We start from the raw sequence: 17,538 nt of genomic DNA on the forward strand, positions 1-17,538 counted from the left end.
TAAATTAGTAATAAATAAAATAGCTTGGAGCACGCATAAAACACTTTTTATATGCTTTTCATAATTTTTTTTTATTAATAGAAGAGAATTTTTTTAATTTAATAGACAGGAAATCTTAAGAAATAAATTTTTTATTATAGAAATTTAGAATTTATAAATTTTGAATTTTTATTTAATAATTCCCATCCCTTCCTAGTATTTATACTTAATTTATTTGTTTTTAATTGATTGCAAGCTAATTTACAAAGATATTCGCGAAAAAAAAATTTTTTAAATTAAATAAAGTAAAAAATTGTCTTCCAGTAACATTTTTCATACATATGTATGTGTGTATATCTAAAGCTAACTTAATTTCTTTTTGGCAGCATTAAACCAGAGGTATTTAAACATGATCGTAATCAATGTAATTAATGAGATTTATTAACTTTTACAGTATAGTTTTAATTAATACAAAATATATATTAATATTATCAGGGTATAGTAAATAAAAGACATAAAGTTTCTTCTCTTTTCCACGCAAAATCCCTTTAACGTATTTTTTATAAAATATTACATGTGTAATTTCTCTGCGTGTATTTGTTTGGCCTTTGGTGCATTTTCAGGTTTTCATTTGGCTATGGCTCCGGCTCTGGCTGTGTCGACGACTTCAGCTCCGTTCCCGCTCCCGCTCCCGCCCCGTGCTCACTACGCATAGACGCCGCACACAGGCACAGACGCAGCCCTGCTGTAAGCTTGTCAAGTTTCCTTTTGGTGGGGTAGGCACATAGCGCGCACACACACAGACACAGCTTGGTTTGCTCAGCCACCACAAAGCGATTGTCAGAGTGCTTGGAGTGTATGTGCGCGTGTGTGTGTGTGTGTGTGTGTGTGTGCTTTGCATTAATATAATCGAAATGCGACGCCGTTGCCGGCGCTGTCCTCGTGGTTGCCATGAAAGGGAATGCACTTTCGATTCCCCGTGAAGGGCTTTTGGCCGTACCGCTCGCACCAAACACAAATATGGCATATTATGTTCAATATGACGCCATTGTTGCTGTAGCTGCTGCTGCTGCTGCTGCTCTGCTGCTGTTGTTGTATTACGGTAGGCACGTGCGTGGCAATAGCAACGGCGCTGTCACCACCCCAATTGGGTTTAAAGTATTCCCAGAGCGACAGCAGCATTTGCTTTTGTCGATCGTGGCGGGGTGGTGACCCCTTCGAAGCAGGAATCTGTGTTTGCCATGCAGCTTAGAATTAATAGCACACGCACCGAACGGACCAGAGAGCTGAGAACTGAGAACTAAGAACTGAGCCCTCAGTGCTGCGAGCTCTGAGCTGAAAGCCGAAAGCTGAGCGAAAAGCAATTCGGACAGAAGTGCGCCGGCCACGCGAGCAGCAGCCGCCCAGCGTCGCCGAGCCAGGACCAAAATTCCAACCCTGTTTGCAATCCCAAACCCAAGTCGCTCATCCGTCAGTCAGGCTGTCATCTACAAATGCTGCGTTATTTGCAGCTAGAGTCGCACTCGCACCTCGATTCGGCATATTCCTTTGACTGCTCGGATTTCTGCGCTCCAAGGCGCGCTTAGCTCAAATTCGCACTCAACAACACCCAGGACGACCCGAGATGACAGTGCTCCCCCCACCCGCCACTGGGTCGACTGGGCTACGCATTTTGTTGTTTGTCGTTTGTTGTTTGTTGCTTGCTCATTGCTAACCCTTAAGTGCATCTTTTTATGGTAATTTCAAGTGCAGGCCCAGCCCCACTGCAGAATGCATCTGTTATCCTCCCTACCTGCCAGCCTGCCTGCCTGCCTGCTTGGCAATAATTAATGTTCGAAAATGCATCGTTTATGTGGCATAATGCATTCGCATCTGTGTGTCTCAAAAGGCTTTTCAGCCGCCATGTACTTTTGCTTGGGCAGCTCCTCAAGGATGCTCCACTGTAGCACATGTTGCCATTGCCGCAGGCACACACACACACACCCTTTGGTGTGGCCCATCTGTCGAGGGGGAAGAGCACGGTTGAGATGTAATTAAATTTTTGCTTTCATAATTTGATGCAATTTTTGTGTGCGGCACGCAAAAATTGAACGGAAACTGGCTGGGATTTGGTGTAATACCCTAGATCTATGCAAAATGGGTAACAATGGGGTATATTTCGTGCGCCCAAAGGAACAGATTGGGCAACATCAAAGCGGATAATCTGTAGTGGGGCGTTTTTCCAGTAGACTATTTATTTGAGCAAGAAATAATTGTTCAGTGGTGGCATTTATATATACTCATATCTATAGCTAAGTTCATTAAGACAGATGGCATAAAAGTAGATAATCTGTAATAGAGCTTGTTTTGCTGATTATTAGCGAAAACCCAAATCATTGATATTGTAAAGATCTTCTATTACTCTTAGTGTGACTACTTCTACTATTAGCTTAACTATTAGCAGATATTAATGATATTACTAATACTAATACTATTACTAATGCTATTTATACTACTTAATCGAAAGGAAATCTCTCATATTTACATATTTGGAAATTTCATAGCTTATAAAATTTTGCTACTTCTGACTATTCTTATCAGAAGTTCTCGTGAATCAATATAATATTATTCAATATATCAATATTATAATATTACTCTATTTTATTATTTATTGATGCGAATTAACTCCTTGTCACCAACAGAGCAACAGAATGTGCATAATTTCATAGGAATATATCACTTTTCCTAATAAGTGGAAAGCAAACCACACAAACACACACAATTTAAACACTTTCATTTAGGGCCTCACATGAAGTGACTTGAAAGATAACACTAATAGTCGTAGGTAACAAAGATTGCAAAATGGAGTACTTGTACGATGCAGTTGTAAACTTACCAGCATTGATAAGATGATAAGTTCAGCAACAATTTGCAAGACCTCCGTTTTCTATTAAGACTTTTCCACTTTTTCAAAGAGATTAGAGAGACTTATTCCAAAACCAGAAACTTTCTTAACATTGGCGTGTCTTAGGTATCTAACTCCACGGAACAACGATAAAGGATGACTGAAAAAGGTTTTATATTATTTCTTTACTCATTGTTTTGTGTATATGGAAATTCCGGCGGCATATCAATTCCGTGGAAGGGTATTTTGCAGTCCGGCAGTGCCACGCAACTGGCTTTAACTTTCTTTTTCATTTCAGTGTGAATTGTTCTTAATTGTTTTTCAGTTCTTTCTAGATTTTTTCGAGTGGCATATGGCAGCCATTAGAACAGGTTCCCAGCTGGCTGCGTCGCACCAATTAACAGCGATTTGAGTGGAGCTGGAGCTGATTGTTAAGAGAGATTTTGGTATTGGAGGCTTTGTCAGCTAACTAACTGCCTGCTGCAAATATTTTTCAAAACCATTTTTTATTTTTATATTCAAGTTTTTGAGCTTTTGACTGGTATTAAATGGCTTTACAGCGCACAACAATTTACCGAATTGGTGTGTAAAGTGGGACTCGATAAACAAAAGCATTCAAATATTAAATTGGAGCACTGTTGGAGAGAAGTCAATTCTCGTAAAAATTCCCTGATCCATTTACCAATTCGCCCCTTAATATGCAATTAAATCAGAGCCCATTTTGACAGCGAGTATTTAATTATGAACGAGGCTGCATGGGCACGCCGAAATTTAAGTCAGGATAGGATTAAGGAATTTGCACTCTAATCCACGCTAAATACAAACAAAAGCCGCATGACTAACCCCCATTTGGACGGCACATAGCAAATTGGCCAACTGAATGGAGGAAAGCAGGAACAGCCCATGAGCAATAATAATTGTGTACTAGATGTGCTCTATTCCCATTTGCACATTGAATTGTGTGTGAGTCAAGGCGAAATGCACGCATTCGTTTATTTACGCGCCGCAGGACACTCGCGCACACACACACACACACACACACACACACACACATGCATGCGTTCATAACTCGTCAAAGCGTTTTGCATGAGCGCGTAAAATGCGAAAAGGAAAAGCGCCGCAAAGAAAAAGGAAAACAATCACAATTCAGTTGGGTGTCGAAGTGCTTCGGGCACGCGACCATCAACCAACGTTGCTTTGTTGTTGCTGTTGCTGCTGTTGTTGTTGCTAATGCCCTTGCTGTGCACAGTCGTAGTCGCATAGTTGCTGGTGCATAGCGTCAATGCTACAAAGGGTCATTTTCCACATAGGCACACACATTGGCATGTGCGCCATGGAAATCACAATGCAAGGCACTGCAAGCAGGGCGACAACCACCCGAACACACACACACACACACTCACACAGATACTCGCACAAGCAAATACACGCACAAAAGTCGAACGGAATCGAAGCCCGAAAAAATGTAGCCAGGTGCATTTGCAAACACTAACCAAAATGTCGTAGGGTGCACACACACGAGCCAAAACCAAACGCAGGCCGTAAACGTAAGCCGGCGAAGGACATTAATCGAGGGGATGGGGTGGAACAGCGCAGCGCAACGAGCCCCTGCTTTACAGCTGAATATAAACCAGAGCTCTGGCGTAGCGCGATTCCGATTTCGATTCCGCGCTCTGAGGCTGTTGCTGATTCGAAAGCGCTTTAAAAATTGTTTTAGGGCGCCTTTCGCTCTTTAGGGGTGGCTCGAACTGCAGCCGCATATATTCCAGAGTCGTATATCCGCACGTCAGTCACAGTGCACACTGGGCTGGAGGGTGCGAACTGGGGTTGAGGCATTGCAGGGATCATATATATATGGATGTATATCTATATGTATATAAAAAATATATTTCATTTTTACCCCGCGCTTATTGTCTACAATATAAAATTCCAATTGGACGCGTTTACCGCAAAAAAAGGGGCGAGCCTTTTCAATTTTATTGCATTGTTATGCTTATGCTTGCAAAAGGCATTTTCACTTTGTCACGAAATCTGCGACGCCCAGAGAAAACCAGTTCAGGTTCCATAAAGTCAAATCAGTTTTGATTATGCTCAACTGTGAGTCTCTCTGACAATCAGAGCCTGAGCTCTCTTAATATTTATGCTTATCAGGCGAATCAGACAGACGAGTTCTTGAGTTCTGCTTGTCAAATTTATTTATTTAATCCATTCTTATACCATAAGGTCCATAAAATGATATAGTGAATGATTCCTGGCGAATATTCACCTTAAGGTGAAAAGACTGATGCTTGTTGGCATAGAAAATTTTTATAGCTGTATAATAATAACTTTAATATAAACTTTGAGTATACTAATTATTGTTATACAGTATAGTATAGTTGTGTAGTCTTGTTAAGTAGTATACATCCCTTTAGGCCAACCGATTCTACACGGATCTTTTCAGTACAAACATCCCATATTATAATAGACCAATACTCTATTTCTATAAATACTTACATACTTTCTATATATTACCATACTTCTCTAATGGACGATTTCTATTTTCGTTTATTCTTTCCCTTCACTGATATAAACTATATGCATTACAACTTAATATCACAAATATAATCTACATAACGGAATTCTCCTGCAATATTAAGAGTATAGAGAGTTCGTCATGCTCAGTAATTCCAGCTTTGTTTTGTTTAAATATTCTGGTCGAGCAGCCACTGCCTAGCAAGCAAAGATCCTGTGCAAGATTTGCCTCCGACGTTGACAGAAGCATCGGCATTGAGGTAACCGAAGCGACGTCGTCCACGTCAACGTCAACGTCGGCGTCGACGTCGACGTCGCTGCTGTGTGAAAATTGCACAAGTTGCGCTTCTGCTTTTGACAATAGCCTCACATTAACTAGTTTCCGCTGCAATTCCAATTCCGCAACCACCGCCGCTGCCCCCGCCGCCTCATCGCGGCTCGTCCGCCACTTTTAATGAGTAACTGTATGCCAGCGCTGGGAACTGAGAACTGGGAACTCGCAACTGGCAACTGGCAACTGGCAACTGGGAAGTGACAACGGCCACAGTGAACTTCATTACAAAAGCACCCCATTTGCGTTGGCCTGTGCTGCTGTGCCGTTTCCTGTTTGGTTTGTTTCAATTAAATCGCATGTGCGACCCACAAGCACAAGCAGTGCCTTGGCCAGGAGGCCAGGCAGTGCAGGCAGGACATTGCTTGGCACATGGCTCATCTGTTACTTAATCATGGCATTGCCATGGATACCTCGTCCCCGCTGATGAGGGTGTGTGCCTGCACTCGCACGCTAATTCCGCTGTCTATTTATGCAGCTTCAAGGATATGCCTGCAACTGATGACCCCTTACTTCGGCAAGATATTGAAGGGACTGTCTCTTCAAATGCGATTTTAAAGACATGAAATATCTGCACAAATATGTCACAATTCCCACTCAGATATTCAGGTAGACAAATCACAGATAGTCACTTCTCTATTTCAGAGCCAACTACCAAGTCTAAGCAAAAGTAGCAGTTTCACATCAAATAAAAATCAATCATAATTAATATAAATACTTGGAATGTGCTAGAATGGACGCATTTTAATGTTATTAATAACTTTTGTGTTACTTAGCGAATTTCATTAAAACCTAAAGCATATGATCTACATATTCCATTGAATATTTGACGAACTTGAAGTCTCTCACTCAATCGACTCCCCTCATTATCATGAGATTCCGATATTCAGCTTAACTTTCTATGAACATCTGTTGTAATTCTCTCATGTTACACTGAAGTCTTGTACCACATATAAACACACTCCACATTTGATTTCACCTCCATAGCTTAGAATTAATTTGTTCAATTATTTTAACAAATATTTATAGATTTATTGATGAGTAGAATTTACAATAGTATAATATCGTTGTATATATGTATAATATCGTTGTATAATATCCATATAGATTATGCTGGAATACTGATACGTAAGTATGTGTTCCTACAGCTCGTTGTTGTTCTCCGATTCAGCTGCAGATTAGCTATAGGCCTTAATAGAATCCATAATTGTAGTCGTAGTCGTAGCTAGGGATGACTGTGTCATTGCTCCAGCCCAGCTGATAGCGCAAGAATGAGTCCAAGCCGGCAACGTCGACACCCAAAGTCCGCAGCCGATTGGCAAATGCTTTGGCCTGTGTCGTGGCCAGGAAGCGTTCGTAGACCGGCTTAAGGCCCACCACGCGCTGCCAGAACTCGCCGAAGACTGCGCTCTGTTGGGCACTTGTCTCGAGCAGATTGCGAATGGCTGCCAAGGGATAGATGAAGGAGAATTCCTGCTCGAAGCCGCCTATGCCGTTCACGGACTGCGCCCAATGGGGGTACTTGTTGAGCACCTTAATCTCCAGCTCCAGGTCCTCGAACACCTTGAGTGAGCCGCCCGAGAGGATCAGCTGCTGGGACAGCCACTGCAGGAATTGACGCAACTCTGGCTGATTCAGGAGCTGCATGCGCAGACGATAGGTTGGCAGGGAATTGATCTCCCGGATGAGTGCCTGGAACTCGGCATCGTTCAGCAGATAGGCCTGAACCAGATGCTCGATCTGCTTATAAGGCACATTCCGCATCACGCTCCTCAGTTCCAAGTAGAAATTGCTTGCGGGTGCTGCGGGATTGCCAACTGCTGCGGAAGCTGCAGGTGCTGCTGGAGCTGGGGCGATTGCTGATAGTCCTGTGCCGAGGCAGCAGATCGTGGTGAGAGCTATTGTAACGAAATGCATTCTAATAAACGTGCTAGTACTTTATGCTGCCTGGAGCCGACTTAAGGGCTTTATATAGGTAGATGCTTATCTTGCCTTGTTTTGATTTCGCTGGCTGTGCATATTTGTTGTAAGAAATTTGATTTACATGACTCCCTTATCGGGTCTTATCAGCATCAAGCGTTTGCTTTGCCAAAGCTTCAGACTACATGAATGTAGTTGGAATAGACACAGTCTATTTGTCTGTCACCTGATGCCAAGATTATCAAATTTACAGTCTTAGTCATCTGCTATAAACAGCTGTGAGCTACTCATGTTGCTAGCCAACAGCCAAGAGCCAAGAGATTTCTGAGAAATGAAAAGTGTGAAGTGTTTTGCAGTTGGCTTTTTCATTGATAACTTCCTTTCATACTCTTAGAAGTTTGTTAGGAAATCTCTAGCACTTCAAGAATATCTATATAATTTTTCATTCTGCCTAAAGAGTTAATGATAATAGTAGTAAATAATTAGCCAGACGTTGAATAATATAGAGTTTGTTATGCAGGCAAGTGTATGTTTGTTTAGAGTCATACCCATCCGAGCAGTAAAGGACGTGGTATATCGAAAATACCCTTTTCCGTAAATAATAGATTTCGTTACTCCTTTTACTATGTCTATTAGGGTCTTCGCAAATTGGAACATTTAATATAGACTCCTGAGTGAAACTCTTTTTGAGTATTACCCAGTCGATAGCACCCGATTGAAAAATTCCTACTTTTTATTCATACATGTAATTCAATTTTGGTTTCTGAAAGTTTATGCATAGATCTAGCAATTCATGGGCAATGCTGGTCACAAGATAGATGCAACAATTTGTTTTCCTGAACCCAATTGAAAATAGGAGATCTGAATATAATGATTCTATCAACATGTACATAAAACCAGAAGGAAGCGTGTATATATATATATATATATATATATATATAAAAATATATATATATATATATATATATTTTTGATAACGAAGACGAACTGGGTCTCGATCTTTCCGACCAAAAACATATTTAACTTATCTGTATCAATGTAATCGATCAAAAATTAAATTAAAAAAAAAAAATTAATAATATATCGAACATCCCAATTATTTTCATCAAATATATTAAGCTAGATCCTCATGTTCAGGGTGTCTCTTAGTCTTAATTAATTACTAGATTTTTACTTTTGTTTGTTTTCTTAAAGCTGTTTATTTACTAGTTGGCTAAAATATGTTTCTTATCAAAGTTCGAATCTTGTTGATTTGCGAAAAGATAACTGTGCTTTCGAAGACCGCAGAAAGTTCCATGCCATGACGTGGACTTTTAGTTAGCTATTAAGTTTATACGTTTTGAGTTAGCTACTGCTAATTAGATTTATTATTTTGTATCAATACTCAACTTCAATTCTATTGGTAATGCTGTTTTTTGAAGAGTCAAAGCTTTTTTTTATAATTTGCTTAAACTAAATTAAATGCAAATTCCGGCAAATCAAACCTGACAAAAACTTCATATGGGCTAATGAGTTCTACATAGCTTTCGAAATTAGAAGCCCAACTTGTATGGCATAGAATTTTGGGTAAATTCGGTTCAGTCTGCTAGGGCAATACTCATTAGTTCCAGTCGAAGGGACTTGTCGGTAAAGAGTTCGTTGCGCTCGCCCATTAGAAATCTAGAAAGCAGGACGCAATTCGAGGCGAGCCCACTGCATGTGGCTAGCAACCACAGCGGCCCAGTCCCCTTGCGCAAACAGATGGATGGATAATTAGGGAACTGGAAACGAGCTGTTTCGATGGGAGTTGCAGTTGCAACAGTAACAACTCGGATGGTCAGATTTTTGGTAGAGTCGGCGCTTGAATTTGGACCAGATATATTGGATTTCATGCAATTTATGTGCATAGAATAGCAACAACTAAATAACGGAGTGCTGTTCTAAATTGTACAGCACACACACTGACGCACACACACACACACGTAGTGGCATGCATATGCATTGATGAGAAGCCACCCCAAATGTTGTTTTGGGCCGACCAACAGGGGGTTGATTTTTGGACTCTCGGGCAACAGCATAAGCATTTTTCGGCCAAGGGCGATCGCAGCCCTCAAATGCCAAAGGGGGCAGCCGAAACCAGCGGCAGCTGCCGCACACACACACACGCATGCACACACAGATACACGCGCGCACACATGCAGTGCTTGGATAAATCATGTGTAAAGGTATTTTGATTTTTTACCCAGATGCGATAAGCGAATTGCAGCAGCTGCCAATGCGGGCAACGGCAGCGCAGCTTCAGATGGAAAATCCTCATCGAACATTTTTAAAAATCAAATAAATTACACAGCGAATGGTCATAAAAAGAGAGAAAATTTGGATATCTGTTGCCATGTAAACTGTGTTAGGAAGAAAAACAAGCGACTACAAATTTTTAATTGATTTGGCATGCTTCAATTTAACGCTTGGCTGCCACTTCCTTTGCAGCGCGAGTCCTTTTTGCATACACGTGCACGTGTCCTTTAATTGCCCGTTTTTAGTTTATTGTAATTTTCAATATTTTTGTGTATGAAAACGAGGAAAAGGAAAATGCAGTCCCCGCTCTGACAATCGCTTCCGCTTTACGACACGCCAATGACTCACTGCGCACGGAACTCCTGGTGTCCTTCACAGAGACTTGACGGCGGAACTGCGAGGCGGCGACGTTGACGGCGACGTCAGACGATGGCGCAATGAACGTCGCCTTGTCAGCGCAAGTCTTGATCCTGCTACAGGTACCACACATACACACAGACATACCTTGCTTTCAGTCTCAGTCTCATTCCCAATTGGAGTAGCTGCCTTGGCACACGTCGCGGCTGAAGGAAACCCTCGACTGTCTTGGCTGCGTTTTGTTTAGGGGTTGCTGGCGGCAGAGCAGTGGAAATCCTCATAAGAAACATTCCGAAGGAAGCGAAGCAACACGTTCAAGACATTGTTGAGTCACCGCAGCCCCTTTTTGCGGCGGCATTTATGTGCTTCGCTGCCGACCCTTCTCAGTCCCAGTCTCAGTTCCAGTTCCAGTTTCGGTTTCGGTTTCGGTTTCAGGCTCAGGCAGAGCCGCTGCTCGGAGCCGCCTTTCTTATCGGAACTGCAAGGTGCCCGCCTTTGTGAGGTGCTCGCCCGGCTTGCCCTTTTGGGTTTTCATTCAACTTTCGTCACTTAATTGAGTTGCGGCGCCGCAAGAAAAAAAATGAGAAGGGAATGAAATAATAAAAGGCAAGGAATAGGGCAAACGGAAAAGGGGCAATTCCTTTGGCTGGAAAGTGCCAATTGTAGGTTTCACTTTAGGCAGCTACAAATTGAAATGCCCGCAGAGAGTCCCTCGCGTTGGCTTTTTATTCATGTGCCTTTTGCTCAGCCATTGTCTTCGGCTCCTCACCTTGAGTGTAGTTCCTTTTTATGCTTGCTCTGCACCAGGGAAGCCATTAAATTGATTATAAAAAGTCTTCGAAATGTGTAAACACAATGTCAGACAGCTTGTCGCCAGAGCCAGAACGAGAGTCTTGAGCATGGACACGCTCTCACTCTCTCGCTCACCTCTCTCTCTCTCTTTCCCTATCTCCCATTCGCTTTGCCAGCTAAGGAATGCTACTAATTACATGGGCGTTGCGGAGCCTGCCGAGGAGGGACTCGTATACGGATTGTGACTTGGGTCTTAAGCAGCGAATGATTCCAACAATGTGCGCAGTAAGCGACAACTTAAGGGTTTATCAATGGCAATAATGGAAATAGCAAGAGCTAAAGTGGAGGGCGTGCCGAACTGCTTGAGAAAGGACGACATTTGATTATTGGTAAGGGAGGTCCTTGCACACTAAACGTGGGCAATTATTGGGCTAGCTTTAAGGATGCCTTAAGCGTCGTATTAACAGTTTTATGGCCGAAATGATATTTGTTGTTGTTATTTGAAGAAAGATTTCGACAAGATTTGTATCGAATTTGTAATTCCACTAATCAATTCCTTTGAAATTCCCTTGCTATCTCCCAGCAGCAATAGCTCAACTCTTATCGCATAAGCTGCTGAGGCGGCACTTCAATGGGTTCCGCGTGGCAGGCAGCTGATAGCAATCCAGCCGAGAAATCTGTCATGCGTTGTTCATGTCTAGGACCAATTCCAGGTACAGTCATTTGCATGTTCACGGCTTGTTGGCCAGCACACGTGTTCGATTCTACACGGACTTTGGCCTATTTGCATGGGGCGGGGAAGGGGCGAGTAGATAAAGCTCGGCACAACTGTTCCAATCAACGAAGTTCTGTGTAAAAACATGTCATGTATGTATTTATTTATTTATGCAAATATGGAAATTAAGCTAACAAACTGCGCGGCGGGCGCTGCGCAAGCGCAAGCCGAGCAAGGGAGCACGGGTAGAGTAAGGGGCGCATGGCACGATCCAGGACACGTTCCAAAGGCAACCCTCGGTTAGATAACGGCACACACACACACACACACACACACACACACACACACACACGCACGCACGCATTCGTACATACAGTCAGCTCGTAAATGCGTTTTTACATAACATTTACGGCTCGACTGCATTTGGGCTTTGCCCGTGTGGCAGCTGCCGGCGCTGGCTTTGCCAAAACGAGTTTATCCTTATCCAAGGCGCGGTCCATGGCCGAGCCGAGGCTCGCGTGCCACCAGCCCCTTGCCGCCTCACCCCATTGCGACACATCGAGGCATTTGCGCTGCAGTTTCAGCTCATTTCGATGCTCATAAATAACGACAATGGCGGCGCGACGCGGCGTGGATGCAACAGAAACTCGAATAATAAAAGCAACCGAGATCCCCAGGTATTTTTCACGTGTTTGGCACGTTTCACTCGATTTTCCGGTTCTCGATTCCCATTCGGCATTTGTTCCTCAGCCCTCTAATCCTCTGAGGTGGTCGGCGGACGGAGAGCGGCGCACGCGGCACGCGCCCGTCCTCTTTGTGATAAATTGGGCTTTAAAGCAGGGGTCCACAGCCGAATCCACCCGACTCCATTGATAAATTGCCAAAGCTGTGCCAATGGACAGCTAAACTTTAGGTTTCCGTCTCCCTCTCATGCGTCCCTCACCTCCTCTCACTCGCTCCCGTGTCTCGCCTCTACTGTCTCCACATGGCAACATGCAATTGTTTGCTACATTGTCAAATAAATCTTAGTTCCGGCTGCGAGTCTCTTGTTTTATTTACAAAGTCGGCCAATTACATTAAGTTCACTGATACGCCTATATCATTTGTCAAAGTCGGCAGATACACAGTGTTTATTGTGTGATATTACGTATGTGAACTTGACAATAAATAAATATTTATACATACCTTTCATTTATTTATATTTATATACGTATAAATAAATATAATCTGACTGATGTATTTATATACACATATAGGTATATCTTTAGGTAAATCAAATTTGTCTTACACACGTAGCACACACATACATAAATGTATACACTTATAGATACATCAAATGCACACATTACATATATACATCCACTCTTACATATATTCTATATGTACATATGTATTTATGTACATTCCTAGATATGTAGAATCCCAATAATACGTTATATTGTAGAGCCCAGAATATATTTTCGAATTACATGGCTATACGATTTATCCAGATTTTTATTTGAAGAGGCTTAACCAAATTCGATTTCGAACAGGGATTTTATGCTTTTTTTGACAATGCCTATCGGCCTCAGTTTGCTTCTGTTTCCAGAATAAACTCTTTTTGTGTTGGACTGATATGACTGTTGATGGAGTGACTTTAAATTGTTTTGCCACGTCAATTGTTTTTGTTGCATTATCAACGAAATCAGCCTCAGCTGTTGAGAGATTGATAGGGTCTTATGCGTACGTTTATTTGACATTTTTATAAATCGACTTAACACGTGTATAGAAATTCGTCAAACGAAGCGAAAACATTTGAAAAAATGACGAAATTCCACGTTTTTCACAACATGAAGATATCGTGTTTCCATGCAAAAACTAAAAAGTTTCGGTATGCATTGCGAATTGCAGAAGGTTCCGTATCAAAATTAACTTTTATAAGGGGTAACTTTTAATTAATTAAGTAATTTTTACGAATTAACGACTTTTTTCAAGGGCACAGCAGCTTTAACGAATTATAGGAATTTTGAATATAGTGAGGAACAAAATGTTTCCACTCCACTGTACATACATAGATTATAGGAATTTACATCCACACATACATTATATCGTATATATTTGTATACATACTTAAATACTTACATATATTTATAAATGAGCACATATATTTATTAATTTATATATATGTACATACATTCATATGTACGTGTATGCATATATAAAAACAATACAGGTAGGCGTCTTATATACTTTACACTATATACTATAATCATACATTCACACATATATATCTATCTACATCATATGCATTCATGTGCGGAATGCTAACTATGTATGTAATTCAGATCATTGAATATATAAAATATGCACATTGTTGTTTATATATGTATACATACCAGTTTATGTTTTTACCCAACCTTGATTAAACCAAGTTTTTATACCCGTTTAGGATATGAAATGGGTATGATAGCTTCATAGACCTAAAGTGTAACAGTTAGTTAACTGCATATCCCTTATTGGTATATAAAATATTGTGTATTACAGAGAATCATACATAATTGCGCACTTTTAAGCCAAAAATCCACAAGTTGATTCAGCTCCTACAGATCGAGCTATGTATAAATAATATGACTTGGGGCGTGCCCCATCGGAAAACTTTCAATGTCGACTTTAAATTTAAATTGAATCATGTTTAAAGCTTGGACGAGTATTAAGCAGTCGGTCTTACATGTCTGTTTGCACCATTAACAGTCAGCACAGAATATGATACATACATGGAATTAATTAATCGCACAACTAATTACTCGAATTCCTAGCTCAACAACGAGACGTAATTCTTGCAATTGATACTTGGAAATATTCAAGCTGAGCTATCAACTAAGTGGCACAGTTTGGTCCGTTTCTTGCTGATTCCAGAAGTCGAGCTTTTGCTCCATCTGCTCATAGGTTAGTTTCGTTGGCAGCACAGTCGGCTTCTCTGGGAGCCCCAAGGCCCGGAGGTGGTACAAGAAGAACTCATACCTATCATAATCATGCATTTTGGTGTAGTGGAAACTAATGGCCGTCTCGGAACAGCAATCGCTCATCTGTGAATATGAAATGCAATTACAGTAATCTATATTAATTCAATCCAAGCCAGGGGGAGGGGGGGCTTACATTCGGCGTGAAGTAGGAGTAGGTCGTCAGCCAAGTGCCGTTTTGTATGCTCGGCATCAAGTGTCTGGGATGAAGGGGCAGGAATCTCTCGCGGCCGTGCTCATCCCTGGAGTCTCCGGCGGTTACGCCCACATTTAGCAAGCAGTAACCAATCTGTCTGTCCTCTGAATAGGTATTCAGCGGACAGAATTTTGTATTGTTCAGCGCGAAGAGGTTCAAGCGACGCAGTGCATCGCGACTGAGCACATAGCCAGCACCGCCGGACATGTAGCCGTGCGGATATGAAGTGCGAAACCGATGGCCAAAGAAGACAGCCGCCTCCGGGTCGAACGGGTAGAGGAACATTCTCAGATTCTCCATTATCACATAGCTGAGAGAAATGCGTTGAGCAGTCAGCAGAGAGAATGCGAATGCCGCAGCTTATGCGCCACTTACGTGTCGTCGTCCGCCTTGAGAAACCAGTCATAATCCTCCACGTAATGCTCGTAGGCATAGGCGAACCCCGCCCGCACCTTGCTGTACAGGTTGTCACGGCTCTCCGACACATTCAGATTCACGGCGCCCAGCGCGTCGTCGTCTTCGCTGCTCATAAAGATCAGCTTGTTGCAGCGCGAGCCCCAGGTGGAGCGAACCTTTGCCGCCTTGGTCTTGTGGTGAGCTGGCATGGTCAGCACCAGGCAGAGCACGCGCGTCTCATGAAACAGCCAATCCGCCAGCGACGGCCTGGTGAGAGACGCGGCTGTGTCGGCCGCAATGGCCGTGCTCTCATACTCCTCACCCGTAAGCGTCATGTAGTCCCACAGCTCGGTCAGCTGCACGCCCACAATCAGGCCCAGCGCCAGACACAGCACATTCCGAAACATGCCGCCCGACCAGCCCGCACATTTGCCAAAACTTTCAACTGTGGGCCGTACGAAATCCTCAACACCGAGCGAAGTGCCTCTGCTTTCAGGTGCCTCGCGACTGCTCGCTCAGCTCGAAAACGGTCTCCAAATAAGTGACTCTTGCACAGCCGTGGGCTAAAAACGAGTTTCGATTTGTTTTGGCTTGTGAATCGCATAACAAATGAATTTCAATGCTCTGAAGACGTTCGCCGACTAAATTTTACAAACTATTCTGTGCTCCATTCCCTTTCCAACTCCAAGAATAGAGGAAACGTCATTAAGTTCGAATAGCAAGACATGCATAAAACGTAAGTAAGAGCTAAGCTTGACGTAACGCACTTCTCTTTTAATAGTGTTGAATATTGTATACTCTTTTATCATACATACTCTATAGTTTTACGTTTTACTATTTGAGGTTGACTCAAATATGAAAATAAATAGATATTGAATGCAATAAGAATTGAAATTGATAACGAAATAGTTGCAATATATTTACTACAATATTATTTTCAATCAGCCTTTGAGCTATTAAAAAGAAAACTTGAATGAGTCGCAGATTCAATTGCCTTTACCCTCAGCTTTATACCTAATTTCGTTTAATAGAGTCAATATATAGTCTATACATAGCATATGGACAGCTATATATATATATACCAATACTTAATTATTTTTGGGATCCATTTTTATTATTCATTCGAAAGAGTATTCAAGTTTCGTCTTGTCAATAAAACATCGATACAAATCGCTTGCTTATTTTGAGAACCGGTTTTGAGCGTCTTCGTGCCGTGTTGTTTTTGACCTACACACCCGAATCTGTTAGCGACTCTCTCAGCTTGTCTCCTTTCACTTTTCGTCCGCCTTTGCCCTTTAGTACACTCTCCCATGTATATCTACGAAAAACAATTGATTTTGGTAATGGTATTATTTATTTTATTGCTAGTTTAATTTTCATTTTAGGTTCGCTTGATTTATCGTATTACAATTTAAATAGGTATATTTATTCTTTAGTTAGTACATCTTTTTCAATTCGTTTGTTTCAGTTTACACTAAATGTGGGCTAATATTATTACAAGTTCTTGCATTTTCATTCAATATGTATCAAAACGTGTTTGAATCTCTAAAGATTCATTCCGTTTTCTGTTTTGTTTCCATTCGCAATATGTATATTCAAAATTGCTTATCTTTCTGCATCGCCCGTTCCGACTTTCTCTTTCGCAATAGAAAATTATTACAAAACATTTAACCTTAACTTTAACTTTAGGTTTGTTTGTCGTTTGCTTGTATACTCTCATAATTGTTTAATTATTACTTATAGTTGTAATTATTTATTACTTCATGTATATCTTATCTGTTTATCGTATTCGCGTTTATACGTTTAGTAAGTGCACTTGCCAATTTTCGTTTATTTTATTCTCATTCCTTCTAGGGTCACAACAATTATCTCTCAAAAACGGGAAAACAAAGGTAAACAAAAATTGTCAGGCAACGGTTCATCAACATTTATGATTTTTATGATTTTTCGATTTAAACAATTGTTAATTTGTATTTAGTTAGTTACACAGCCTTAGAAACTACTTAAACATAAAACATATACGAGGGCTATCAAAACCGATGTAGCGCCAAAAGAAATATTAAAATGTTAAAAAAAATAACAATTTAAAAAATATATATATAAAATTTTGCAAAATCTAGAAAGGTTTTTATAATTTGGGCCTGGCTTCCGGAGTATTAAATAATATTGAACAATAAAACA

At 41.3% G+C, this 17,538-nt stretch overlaps 2 protein-coding genes across 2 annotated transcripts; both read right to left on the reverse strand.

The window, feature by feature from the left end:
* Nucleotides 1-6,715: 6,715 nt before the first annotated feature.
* LOC6583463 lies at nucleotides 6,716-7,652 on the reverse strand. Its single transcript, XM_002009095.4, has one exon. The coding sequence runs from the start codon at nucleotides 7,623-7,625 to the stop codon at nucleotides 6,900-6,902; it is 726 nt and encodes a 241-aa protein (XP_002009131.1). The 5' UTR covers nucleotides 7,626-7,652; the 3' UTR covers nucleotides 6,716-6,899.
* Nucleotides 7,653-14,159: 6,507 nt separating this feature from the next.
* LOC6583464 (glycoprotein-N-acetylgalactosamine 3-beta-galactosyltransferase 1) lies at nucleotides 14,160-15,992 on the reverse strand. Its single transcript, XM_002009096.3, has 3 exons — nucleotides 15,337-15,992; nucleotides 14,902-15,271; nucleotides 14,160-14,831 (listed from the first exon to the last, which is right to left on the reverse strand). Exons 1-3 carry the CDS (start codon nucleotides 15,762-15,764, stop codon nucleotides 14,619-14,621), a joined length of 1,011 nt encoding a protein of 336 aa, XP_002009132.1. The 5' UTR covers nucleotides 15,765-15,992; the 3' UTR covers nucleotides 14,160-14,618.
* Between the last annotated feature and the right edge of the window lie 1,546 nt (nucleotides 15,993-17,538).

The sequence above is a fragment of the Drosophila mojavensis genome, unplaced genomic scaffold (assembly GCF_018153725.1).
Source record: "Drosophila mojavensis isolate 15081-1352.22 unplaced genomic scaffold, ASM1815372v1 contig_74, whole genome shotgun sequence".
Classification (NCBI taxonomy): domain Eukaryota; kingdom Metazoa; phylum Arthropoda; class Insecta; order Diptera; family Drosophilidae; genus Drosophila; species Drosophila mojavensis.

What these genes read in the sequence shown, in the direction of transcription:
- LOC6583463 (XM_002009095.4), bottom strand. Translation starts at nt 7,625, where the DNA reads ATGCATTTCGTTACAATAGCTCTCACCACGATCTGCTGCCTCGGCACA.
- LOC6583464 (XM_002009096.3), bottom strand. Translation starts at nt 15,764, where the DNA reads ATGTTTCGGAATGTGCTGTGTCTGGCGCTGGGCCTGATTGTGGGCGTG. An exon ending in CTCAAGGCGGACGACGACAC is followed by an intron (nt 15,272 to 15,336) that starts GTAAGTGGCGCA and finishes CATTTCTCTCAG; the next exon opens with CTATGTGATAATGGAGAATC. An exon ending in ACTCCTACTTCACGCCGAAT is followed by an intron (nt 14,832 to 14,901) that starts GTAAGCCCCCCC and finishes TCATATTCACAG; the next exon opens with ATGAGCGATTGCTGTTCCGA.